At 35.2% G+C, this 13,879-nt stretch overlaps 1 protein-coding gene across 1 annotated transcript in view; it reads left to right on the plus strand.

Annotated features, from left to right (window-relative positions):
* The first annotated feature begins 3,119 nt into the window (after positions 1 to 3,119).
* LOC136152753 (transmembrane protease serine 11F-like) overlaps positions 3,120 to 13,879 on the plus strand; it is a 41,651-nt gene continuing 30,891 nt past the window's right edge. Inside the window, exons 1-3 of the mRNA XM_065914130.1 lie at positions 3,120 to 3,292; positions 7,686 to 7,837; positions 11,424 to 11,542. Coding sequence (XP_065770202.1) covers positions 3,120 to 3,292; positions 7,686 to 7,837; positions 11,424 to 11,542 — 444 coding nt within the window. The remainder of the gene's footprint in view (positions 3,293 to 7,685; positions 7,838 to 11,423; positions 11,543 to 13,879) is intronic.

Consider the following 13,879-nt stretch of genomic DNA (forward strand, 5'->3'; position numbering starts at 1 on the left):
AAATGTCTCAAATATACTTTCTTAAAATACAACCACATTGAAATGGGGGGGATGGTATCATCACTCTAATTTGATAGACAAGGGATTCTTAGAGCATCAAGACAAAAGGATCAATATGTGACCAAAGACTTGAACCTTAGATTTCTGATGCTGAATGTCATAATTTTTCTAGTGCTGTTTCCATACATACTTCATTTGTGTAACCACTCGAGTTTTGTTTCTATTTAAGTTACCAAAAGACTTTAGTTCCTGTATTTTGTTCATTTTAATGCATTTTTTTTAAAGGACAAATTTAGGCTTAATTCTCTTTTAAACAGATCAAATACTAGGCACTATTAAAGACAGTAAAAAGTTCCCTTTATCATCTGAATCACATTCGACGAATAAATAATTGTAATCTACAAATCAGAATAAACGTATGGGAATAATGTAAAGGGAATTTAAATGTAACTAAAATAAAGCATCTTTTTTCAAAATTTGAACCAGTTATACATTTTGAAAAAATCCAATTTATCATAGCCAAGTTCTCAAAGTTCTTTGCACACTTAAAACTGCCTTGAATGCATTTGTATATTATCCTCATACAAACATTTCACAACAGTCTAGCTAATAAACTTCTTTAAATTTCCTGAATGCTTTGTTTGGTTTTTATCACCTTATTTTTCTCTATTAGGGTAGAACCACTTCCTTTATAATTATCTGGTGTCTGCATAATGCTCTCTCCAGCTCTACTTCAAAACATGGAAATGAGTATTTGGTAAAACTTATTTAGGCCTCCACATGAGACAGAAGGTCTATATTCCAGCTATAACAGACTGAGAATGCCTGATTACCAAACAAAGCTCATTTTAAAATTAAATATGGCCATGATAAAAATTTTCTTTCATAAGTAGAGTTATCATGATGTAATATCATGATTAATAACCGCATCCCCATAAATTTGATTTTCGTCACTTCTTGCTTTCTGAAGGGCTCAGAGTACTAAAACCAAACTGACAAAACTTACAGGAAAAAGAAGTGAGAATTTTTTAAAGTTGCAACAAACAAAATGTCTATAACTAAACAATCGAGACTATTTAATGTCATAGATTTTGGAGCTGGAGTTTTCAGTTATGAATGAGAAGGAATATATTATTTATGTGGAGACAGAAGTAACTTTTTTTTATTATTTCTGGGCTGTGTGATATCAACTTTAATAGTTACTTTTATTAGAGTCATACAAACAGGTGTTAGTGACAAAATTAAAATAAAATGAGTCAAAGAGATGATGTAAAATGGATACTTCCCACTTGAGACCAAATATGAGGAACATACACTGCTCATTATTAACAACATTTATGTCTACATTGGAAACACTTTCTCTTCATTTAATTTTCCTCATCTTGCCTGGAGGCACAATCATTGAAACAAGGGAACCATTAATTTTTTCCTTGTCTCACAACTAAGAAATCAACAAAGCTCAAGGACTAGAGCAAAATCCATTTTCTCCTCTTCACCCTACTTACTGCCTCAGCCTTAGTACAAGTCATTAACCTTTCTCCTGGACCTTCAAAATGACATCTAAACTGGTCTTTCCATATGCACTCTAGCTGTAAATTTCATTCATACCTCTGTGATTATTCTAAATTCTCAGCCTAACTAAAACTTATTGGTTCCTCACCTCACGTTTGACAAAATCAGTTTCAAACTCTTTACTTTGGGTTAGAAGACTCCTCATGAGCTGGTCCAACCCTCCAGCCTTACCATGTCCTCTTTTGAGTACAATAATGCTGTGAAAGACTTTCCATCATGGATATACTTTGGAAGAAATAATTGTTTAAGGGCAAAATTCATACTTTATGTTTGTATTTTCCCAGTATAACTATTATTGCAAAATATTGTGTCACCTCCCTAGTGTATTTTGTCTTTATTTTTTGTACATACTATTTTTTCCTCTGTTCCTTTCTTCTCTTTTATTCCTGGACAACTTTGATCAAAGTTTTAATCATGTTTCTTTCTTGATAAAACTCCTTGACACAGCACCCTAAGAGGCTGCTTTCTCTTCTTGTACTAAATTTTCTTTTGGCATAGTTCATACTGTTCACTTGTTTCCATGTCTGTGTCCTCATTTATAATATGATACATATTTTAAAATCTTTGTACCTCTTGGGCTCTAGAATAATTTCAAGAATGTTCTCAAGATCATCTCATTTAAAGGATTTAAGTTCAAATAAATATTTGTAAGATAAAATTAAAAACATAAAAACTGCTCAAAAATATCTCACTTGTAAAATATTAAATATTGAATCTTATTTGGGGATTCAGAACATAATGCAAGTAAATACCAGTTCTCAAGTTGGAGAAAGATAATTTAACCTACGTAAGGTATTTTGGGTGGACAGGTAATACATGAGATGGGATAGGCAAGAGACAAAATGAGACAAGGCAAAAGCTAACAGAGTTTTGTCAAGAGAATATATTGGGTGTTGGTCCTTTATTGGACCAGAACCTGGTGGTCTGGAGTAGACGATGAGAAAGTGAAAGAAGGAAAGAGGCTAATATTCCCTGGGTTACATAGCAAGCTTTCACGCTCCAGGGAATCAGCCAGAAATGGAGATATATATATATATTATATATATATATATAAATGGAGATATATATATATATATATATATATATATATATATATATATATATATATATATAGAGAGAGAGAGAGAGAGAGAGAGAGAGAGAAACACATGGGGACCCAAGCTCTGATGGAGCAAAGGTGTTTTAATCAACATGGTGTGGGCATATATACTGTCTTACAAGGTAGTTATTCCCAGCAAAGATAAAGATTAAAATTCCAGATTTACAAAACATAAGGTGACCCCTATTAAAGAGAGAGAGTTGTAAACAATCACTTTTTACTGTATGGTTCATAAGAAGGAAGAGGGTACTTATCACCATATTGAAAAACTAATGAAGGAAATGCCTGTATTCCTCAGCCCTGGGAAAGGCTTGCCTCTCCTCTTAATTTCTGAATATTCAGGAATTAAGCACACAGGAGGCTCCTGTTAAATGCTTTCTGACAATTGGGGTAGCAAACAGCCTTTTCCAACCACCCAAGAAACAACTCTACACATGGACATCTCCAGATGGTCAATACTGAAATCAGACTGATTATGTTCTTTGCAACCAAAGAGATTGAAGCTCCATATACTCAGCAAAATACAAGACCTGGAGCCAACTGTGGCTCAGATCATGAACTCCTTATTGCAAAATTCAGACTTACATTGAAGAAAGTAGGGGAAATCATTAGGCCCTTCAGGTATGACCTAAATCAAATCCATTATGATTATACAGTGGAGGTGAGGAATAGATTCAAGGGATTAGGTCTGGTAGACAGAGTGCCTGAAGAACTCTAGATGGAGGTTTTTAGCACTGTACAGGAAGTGGTGTCCAAAAACATCTCAAAGAAAAAGAAATGTAAGAAGGCAAAGAGATTTTCTGAGAAGGCTTTACAAATACTCAGAGAAGAGGAAAAGTGAAAGGCAAGGGAGAAAGGAAAAGATACACCCAACTGAGTGTAGAGTACCAGAGAACAGCAAAGAGAGATAAAAAAACCTTCTTAAGTGAACAATGCAAAGAATTATATGGAAAAAATAGAATGAAAGACTAGAAATCTATTCAAGAAAAATTGAGATAAAAAAGAGAACATTCCATGCAAGGATGGGCATGATGAAGGATAGAAATGGTAAGGACCTAAGAAAAGTAGGAGATATTAAGAAGATGTGGCAAGAATACACAGAAGTACTATACAAAAAAGATCTTAATGTCTCATATAGCCCTGATGATGTGGTCACTCACATAGAGTCAGACATCCTGGAGGGTGAAGCCAAGCGGATCTTAAGAAACATTACTATGAACAAAGCTAGTGGAGTGATGGAATTCTAGCTGAGCTATTTCAAATCCTAAAAGATGATGCAGTTAAACTGCTGCACTCAATGTGTCATCAAATTTGGAAAACAGCAGTGGCCATAGGACTGGAAAATGTCAGTTTTCATTCCAATCCCAAAGAAGGGAAATGCCAAAGAGTATCTAAGCTACCGTGCAGTTGTGCTCACTTCAGATGTCAACAAGATGATGCTCAAAATCCTTCAATCTAAGCTCCAGAATTACATCAACTAGGAACTTCCAAATGTGCAAGCTGGATTTAGAATAGGCAGAGGAACCAGAGATCAAAATGTCAACATTCATTGGATCATAGAGAAAGCAAGAGAATTCCAGAAAAACATCTACTTCTGCTTCATTGACTATGGGAAAGTCCTTGACTTGTGGATCACAACAAACTGTGGAAAATTCTTAAAGAGATGGGAATACCAGACCACCTTGTCTGTCTCCTGAAAAACCTGTATGCAGGTCAAGTAACAATAATTAAAACTGGACATGGAACTGAGTAGTTCAAAATTGAGAAAGGAGTACATCAAGGCTGTATATTTTCACCCTGCTTATTTAACACCTATGCAGAGAACACCATATGAAATGTTGGGCTGGATGAATCACAAGCTGGAAGCAAGGTTGAAAGTGGAAAAATGAAAGTTAGTTCCACAGTCGTGTCTGACTCTTTGCCATCCCATGGACTGTAGCCTATCTGTCTCCTCTGTCCATGGAATTCTCCAGGCAAGAGTATTAGTTTAGGTTACCATTTCCTTTTCAAGGGGATCTTCCCAACCCAGGGATCAAACCTGGGTCTCCTGCATTGCAGGCAGATTCTTTACCAACTATATCATTAGGGAAACCCAGAATCAAAAATGCTGAGAGAAATATCAACAACCTCACATGTGCAGATGATACCACTCTAAGGGCGGAAATCAGAGAAGGAAATGGCAACCACTCCAGTAGCTTTGCCTGGAGAATTCCATGGACAAAGGAGCCAGGCAGACTATAGTCCATGGGTTTTCAAAGAGTTGAACACAACTGTGTGACTAACTTTCACTTTCAATGGCATAAAGCGAAGAGGAACTAAAGAGACTCTTGATGAGCATGAAAGAGGAGAGTGAAATCTGGCTTAAAACTCCACATTCAAAATACTAAGATCATGGCATCTGGTCCCATCACTTCATAGCAAATAGAAGGGGGAAATGTGGAAGCAGTGACAGGTTTTATTTTCTTGGGCTCCAAAATAACTGCAGAGGTTGACAGCAGCCACAAAATTAAAAGACACTTGCTCCTTGGAAGGAAATCTATGACAAACTTAGACAGTGTATTAAAAAGCAGAGACATCACTTTGCTGACAAAAGTCCATATAGTCAAAGCTATGGGTTTTCCAATAGTGATGTACAGATGTGAGAGTTGAACCATAAAGAAGGCTGAGGGCCAAAGAATTGATGCTTTTGAATTGTGGTGCTGAAGATTCACAAGAGTTCCTTGGACAGTAAGGAGATCAAACCTGTCAATTCTAAAGAAAATCAACCGTGGATTTTCACTGGACGACTGATATTGAAGCTGAAACTCCAATACTTTGGCCACCTGATGTAAAGAGCTGACTCACTGGAAAAGACCCAGATGCTGGGAAAGATTGAGGGCAGAAGAAGGGAGCAACAGAAGATGAGATTATTGGATGGCATCACCATCTCAAGAGTCATGAGTTTGAGCAAACTCTGGGAGATATTGAAGGAAAGCAAGGCCTGGCATGCTGTGGTCCATGGGGTTACAAAGAGTCAGACAACTTAGCAACTGAGCAACAACAACAAGTGTAAAATGGAAATGAAGAGTTTTCGTAGGGACTGAAATCTTATCAAGTATAGCTTGCAATTTGTGGTTTCACCAATAAAAATAGGAAGAACTGTGGTCAGGACTTCAAGAGCAATGTTGTTACTCTTTTAAAAAAGCACTTTACTTTAATTGGAGGATAACTGCTTTGCAAGGTTTTGCTGGTGTCTGCTGTATATCAACATAAGTCAACCATAGGGATACCTGTGTCTTCCCCACTTCAACCTCCCTCCCACCTCCCACCGCATCACATCCCTCTAGGTTGTCACAGAGCATGGGATTGAACTCCCTGAACCATAGAGCAAATTCCCACTGGCTATTTTACATATGGTAATGTATATGTTTCAATGCTACTCTCTCAATTCATGCCACCCATTTCTTCCCCCACTGTGTCCACAATTCTGTTTATGTCAGCGCCTCTGTTGCTGCCCTACAAATAAGTTCATCAGTATCATTTTTCTAGATTCCATATATGTGCATTAATATACGACATTTGTTTTTCTCTTTCTGACTTGCTTCACTCTGTATAACAGGCTCTCGGTTCACGCACCTTACTAAAACTGACTCAATTTCTTTCCTTTTAATATTCTATTGTATATATGTACCACATTTTCTCATCCATTCATCTGTTGATGAACATCTGGGGCTTCCTCCATGTCCTGACTATTGTCATAGTGCTGCATTGAACACTGGGGTACATGTATCTTTTTAAATTTTGGTTTCTTCAGGGTATATGCCTAGTAGTGTGATTGCTAGATCATATGGTAGTTTTATTCCTGGTTTTCTTTTAAGGGATCTTCATACTATTCTCAAGAGTGGCTATATAAATTTATATTCCCACCAACAGTGCAAGAGGGTTTCCTTTTATCTATACTCTCTCCAGCATTTATTGTTTGTAATACTTGGTGATGGCCATTCCTACCGGTGTGAGGTGGTACCTCATTGTAGTTTTGATTTGCATTTCTCTAATAACTAGTGGTGTTATGCATCTTTTCATCTGTTTATTAGTTATCTGGATGAGTTCTTTGAAGAAATGTCTGTTTAAGTCTTCTTCCCGTGTTTTGATTGGGCTGCCTTTTTTCTTTTCTGATATTGAGTTGTATGTACTGCTTGTATGTTTTGTCAATTGCTTCATTTACAATTATTTTATCCCATTCTGAGGGCTGTATTTTCATCTTATTTATGCTTTCCTTTACTGTGCAAAAGGTTTTAAGCTTAATTTGTCCTGTTTGTTTATTTCTGTTTTTATTTTCATTACTCTAGGAGGCGGGTCATAGAAGATCTTGCCCTGATTTAAGTCAAAGGGTGTTCTGTCTATATTTTCCTCTAAGAGTTTTATAGTTTCTGGTCTTCTATTTAGGTCTTTAATCCATTTCAAGTTTATCTTTGTGTATGGTGTTAGGAAGTGTTCTAATTTCATTCTTTTATACATGGTTGTCCAGTTTTCCCAGCACCACTTATTGAAGAGACTATCTTTTCTCCATTGTGTTGTTACTTTTAAAATAAGCAATTAATAAAGAGCTCAAGGTCATTGAAAAGTATACAAATTAAAATCTTTTATTTTTAATCAAGAGATACCAGTGAGATTATTACACAACTTTATTGCTAAAAGTTTCTTTTTAAAATATTAAAATGTTATCTATAAATTGCCTTTTTATTACATGAGCCTTTGTACTTCACCACCCGAATTTCAAATTGCAAATATGTTTGACAAAATGTAGAGGGGAGATGCCCTCCCTTCAACATCAACATCAGTAGAGCTTTAGTTAAAACATACTGGGATTAGGTGCTGGGGCAGGGTAAACAAAATCTTGTGTTCCTATCAAAATCTAAGTATCTTATTGTGAATTAGCAGTAGAAACTATTTTCACAGTTATATCACATGTGGACTTGGAGTAAAACTATACCACATTTTTTTTACGTTACTGTTTTTCTTTCCATTATCACAGACCACTTGAATGTTCACAAGCTGATTACCCACAAGTTGAACATCAAAGAAGACAGCAATGCAGGGGCCCTATAAGCCTATCTCTTTTCACATTGGCAATCATAGCGATCATAGGAATTGCCATTGGTATTGTTACTCATTTTGTTGTTGAGGGTAAGTATACAGGTCACATTTCTATTGCCTCAGTGCTCCATGGCTTAATATCTTGAAATTCTCAGTCATATAAAAATTCCATTTGCATGCTATTAGCATTTTAATTACTATTCTTCTATTGATGTTATAGTTTGCCCCAATATTAAGTCCTCTGTTTCATATTTCCAGCCAGTGATGCTTGCAATATATTCACATTATTACACAGACAAAAACAAATATTTTTTTTAAAGAATGAAAACATTATCTTTAGAATAAAGACAAATCACATCATGTGTTGAGTTTAATATACATATTTTTCAAAATCAATATGTTAATGAGGTGCTCTAAGAAAAAGTAATAATATGAGAAAATTACATGAAAAATATCTTTAAAGGGCTAAAGATTAAACATTTTTGTTGAAAGAAAAAAGACATTGTTTTATGACTGAAGGAAGAAGAAAAACAGAATTTTCTACCTTAGGTGAAAAAATGGAGTCAGTACCACATTTAAAAATGACAATCAACCAATGTCATTTACCTTTGTCTTTATAATCATATATGACTGAGACTTTGCCGAAAATTTTACAGAATTGTATGACCCATAACAATAAAACCATATTTGAAAGAATTCCCAAATAGGGATGAAGTATTGTCCAATGTACTCAGCTTACCAGCTTACCTACTTTATTGGGGGATTGATAATATTCATTTCTTAAACTCATATAATAAAAAAATAAACTACTTAACCTCTATGTCTTTCTTGTTAATATCTTTTGTGTTTAAAATGCAGTTTATCTTCAATATTTCATGTGTTCAAGAAATAAAAAAGTAAATGAATAATACAAATAATGGGGGAAAAGTATTTTAAAAATATCATAGAAGTTGTGTTAGGCTGGATAATATCCACACACCCCAATACATCTGCTTCTTAAACTTTGTGACTGATGTGTGTTACCTCATATGGCAAAAGGGACTTTCCAGATATGATTGCTTCAAGGATTTTGAAGAGCCATTATTCTGGATTTTCTGGATGGGCCCTAAATATAATCCTAGTATCTTTATAAAGGACAGGCAAAAAAGCCCAAAAAAGGAAGGCTATGTGACAACAGAAGCAGGGAGAGAGGAAAACAATGTGATGTATAACCACAGGTCAAGGAATGAGGATCCCTCTAGGAACCAAAGAAGGCAAGGAAAAAGATTCAACCCTTAGTTCCCTCCGAAAAACAAACAGACATACAAACAGGTCTTAATTTGAGCCCTGTAAAACTCATTTCAGACTTTTGACCTAAATTGGTGGTCACTGGTCACAGCAGCAATAGGAAATTAATACAAAGGTAAGTCCTTGGACTGCAAGGACATCCAACCAGTCAATCCTAAAGGAAATCAACCCTGACTATTCATTGGAAAAATTGATGCTAAAGCTGAAGTTCCTACACTTCAGTGGAGTGGTCAATAAAAAAATGAAAAAGATAATGTAAGAAAAATTTTAAGAAGACTGTGTGATGAATGCAGAAAAATATAAGCAGTCTGCTATATTTTCAACAGAAAATTATATATTATATTGCTATAATTTCAACAGAAATCATTAAGGGAATGTGGCAAAAAAAATATGTTCAAGAGGTAGGCAGGGCCTACATCAAGGAAAACCTTTGTAGATTATAGTAAAGTGCTATGACTCCTTCCCAATTGGCAATGGAGAAAAATGAAGGTGTTTTAATTGGAGAAGTGATATTGTCAAATTTGCAATTTAAAAAGATTTTTCTGCTGCTATGTGGGAAATAGAACTGAGGAAAACAGAACATGAGGCAGGGTACTAGTTAGAAAGTTGTTACATTTTCCAGACAATAAATGATGAGGGAATGGACTAGAGCATTAATGACAATAGAATTTGTGAAAAGATGATGAAGTTTTAAAATTTAGGAGATAAAATTTTCAGAATCAGTTGATTAATAGGAAGAGATCAAAGTTTACTTTAAAATTTCCAGTCTGGGTCATGAAGTAGATTGTAATGACAGAATTTAAGATAGAGAATCTAGACAGAGTACTTTTTTAATAAAAAGGTCATTTTGTTTTGGATAGACATTAGCTGGGTGCTTGATGAGGAAGTGAATTAAGGATATAACTTTTCTGGGTGGGATAAGGGATTCAAAAGATATTATAAAGTTGCATTCATAGATCTTAAGACTGAAAAATGGTATATTGCAAATGAGAATTAAACCATGCTTTGTGTGAATGTATGGACAAGTAAGCTGTTCAGAAGAAAGAAAACAGGATATGAAGCAAGGTTTGAATCTAAAAGGAGGTAAATGATCCTGGTTAAGCATAGAAGTGGGTTTCCCTGGTGGCTCAGTGGTAAAGAATCTGCTTGCCAATGCAAGAGACATGGGTTCAATCCCTGGGTCAGGAAGATTCCTGGAAGAAGGAAATGGTTACAATCCCTGGAGCAGGATGATCCCTTGAAGAAGGAAATGGTACCCACTCCAGTATTCTTGCCTGGATAACCCCATGGACAGAGGAGCCTGGAGGGCTACAGTCTGCTGGGTTGCCCAAGAGTCGAACACGACTTGGCCACTACACAACAACAGCAAAGGACAGAACTAGAGAGTTCTCCAAAGTAACTGGTGAGAGGCTAAGAGCAGTGGCTTCATAAAGCCAAAGACAAGCTTTCAAGGAATATGATTAAGTCTGCTAAGAAATCAAGATGATTTTTGAAAAAGACCAAAAGAATATGGCGTTAGATATGACAACTGCTTTGCCCTTGACAACGGCAGCTACAGTGGTTTGTTAGGAGTTCGTTACAGAGAATTGATGCCTACATGGGCAAAAAGAAAATGCAAATTTAAAATTTTGGTTTGTATTTTTTTTTCATTTATTTTTATTAGTTGGAGGCTAACTACTTTACAATATTGTAGTGGTTTTTGCCATACATTGACATGAATCAGCCATGGATTTACATGTGTTCCCCACCCTGAACCCCCGTCCCGCCTCCCTCCCCATCCCATCCCTCTGGGTCATCCCAGTGCACCAGCCCCAAGCACTTGTCTCATGCATCCAACCTGGACTGGCGATCTGTTTAACACTTGATAATATATGTGTTTTGATGCTGTTCTCTCAGATCATCCCACCCTCGCCTTCTCCCATAGAGTCCAAGAGTCTGCTCTATACATCTGTCTCTTTTTCTGTCTTGCATATAGCATTATCATTAAAAATATTGGTTTGTATTTAAGTAAGCTTGTCAGTAGTGTAGAAAAAGTGATCACTCATTCAATATAGCTTCATAATACAACTTAGTTATAATATACCTATATTACAATTCTTGAAGGAAAATGGTAATTTTTATTATATAACTGTCAGCAATTGTATGTTGCATATCTAATTGTGTGAAAAATTTTATACACATAGACACTATAAATGTGTGTTCTGAGAGTACACTCTATTTTAGCTGGATGCAATGATAAAAATTACACAATATTTTTTAAATGACTACGACTAATTGTATGATGCTGAGAAGAAATAAGCCGTGTTATTATAAATTTATTTCCTGGGGGAAGGGGACAAGCAATTGATCGTGTCTAAGCGTGGATCTTCTGTTCATTTTTACCTTTCAGGTGATAAGTCGTTCTACTATCTTGCCTCTTTTAAAGCTACAAATATAAAATACAAAGAATGTTATGGAATGAGAACCTCAAAACAGTTTACAGAAAAGAGTCATCAGATTGAGAGAATGGTAAGCCCAATAGAAATTTTGAAGGTTTATGAAACCTTCTGCCTGACATTGTGATTATTACAGGAACATGATTGCTCCATGGCTCAATTTCTTCTTCTATAAAATGAGGATAATATAGTAGGTCATACAGTTGTGAGGATTAAATAACTTAATGTATGTAAAATATTTAGAATAATGTCATATGCCATTAAACACATGTAGATTAGAGCAGGCAACTAACATCTGAGGAAATTGTTGGTTGAAGCAGGTATTCTCAGCTTAAGCTATGTTTAAATTTAAATTTCTCTGTTAAAAACAGATCAATTTTTAAACTCTTTTGGTTTTATTTCTTGGTTCATTTTCCTTAAACTTTTCTTTCAACATAAGAATATCGGATTGTGATGCTTTGCCTCATCATTTTGTGATTTTGCTTTTGAAACACATAAAGGGTCACATACAAGACTGTGTGCCTATGATTCTTATGAATCTCAAATTTAGTTATGTCCCTCAATTATTTTGGTTTTCCTTGAAAACCTAGGCAATTATCGAGGCATTTCTAATTTTTTAAGGTATGTTAGGCAAGCAAAATCCTTGCCTGTGATAGCAGAAAGTCAAATAAAAGAGTCTATTTTTGTTTAATAAAAAATATGTCTTTGGAGACTATAGATTTCTTTAGCAAAACCCACAGCATTAGACTAGAGTATAATTTAAGGTCATCAGGGTTATTCTAACAAGGAAGTAAGGGATCTATAGAAAGGGGACTTAATTAGTATGGTTTTTATGATTAGCTATAGGCACTATCTCTCTTTTTAATTTCCTTATTTATTTAAATTAGAAGACAATTATATTACAATATTGTGATGGCTTCTGCCACACATCAACTTGAATCAACCATTGGCATAGATGTGACCCTCCATTCTGAATCCCCCTCGAAACTCCCCACCTACCCCATCCCTCTGGCAGATTAATGGATAAGGAAGTTGTAGTACATATACACAATGGAATATTACTCAGCTATAAAAAAGAACACATTTGAATCAGTTCTAATGTAGTGGATGAAACTAGAGCCTATTATACTTAGTGAAGTAAGTCAGAAATAGAAAGACAAATATCATATATTAACTCATATATATGGAATCTAGAAAGATAGTACCAACGATCTTATGTGCAGGGCAGCAAAGGAGACACAGACATAAAGAACAGACTTTTGGACACAGTGGGAGAAGGACAGGTTGGGATGATTTGAGAGAATAGCATTGAAACACATACATTACCATATGTAAGACAGACATTATCTCTTAATTAAAGGAGGAGGACTTTAGCACTCCCACTCTTAATTGCACTCTCCTTCATTGTTAACAACATAGGAAAGTATTTGCATTCTATTTGACTATTTATTCTTATATAGCTTGATTATATGTAGATCCATTCTAAATGTTGAAAACCAACACTGGTTTATTTTTCATACCTATTTAAATAGGGTTTTGCATTTAAATAGGACAGTGTTTTGACAATTTTGTTGCCACAGTTCTTTTTAAATTTTATTGGTAGGTGGCTTTATATTTTTTATTTTTAATTGAAATATAATTGATATATAACATTATGTTAGTTTCAGATGTGCAGCATAATGGTTGATATTTGTATAAATTGAGAAGGACCACCACCATAAGTGTAGTTAACATGCAACACCACAGGTAGTAATAATTTTTCTTCTTATGATGAGGACTTTTAAGATTACTCTCTTAGCAATTTTCAAATATACAATGAAGTCTTAGTAGATATAGTCACCATGTTATACATTATATCCCAAAGAACTTATTTATTTTATAACTGGAAGTTTGCACCTTTTGACCACCTCAGACCATTTTGTCTAACTTTCATCTCTCACTTCTGATAACCACCAGTCTGTTCTCTAGATGTGAATTTGTATTTTTTGCTTGTTTGTTTAGATTCTATATCAGTGAGATCATATGGTATTTATCTTTCTCTGTCTGACCTACTTCGTTTAGCATAAAGCCTTCAAGGTCCATCAGTAAATTGTCAAAAATGGCAAGATTTCATTCTTGTTTATGTCTGAATAATATACCATTGCATGTATATGCCACATCTTCTTTATCCATTTATTCATCAATGAACACCTAGTTTGCTTCCCTGTCTTGGCTATTGCATGACTGGCAGCAGTCATAGTATGGTTGATTTAGGGATTTAATTTTGTTCTTTCCCCCATGTGAATAAACAGTTGTTTTAGCACCACTGATTGAATAGTAAGTCCTTTTCTGGTTGATCTGCCGTGTCATTTCCACCACAATTCAGGCTTCCACATATGATGTGGAATGTTGCTGGGATCTCTAATCTGTT

The sequence above is a fragment of the Muntiacus reevesi genome, chromosome 22 (genome assembly GCF_963930625.1).
Source record: "Muntiacus reevesi chromosome 22, mMunRee1.1, whole genome shotgun sequence".
Taxonomy (NCBI): domain Eukaryota; kingdom Metazoa; phylum Chordata; class Mammalia; order Artiodactyla; family Cervidae; genus Muntiacus; species Muntiacus reevesi.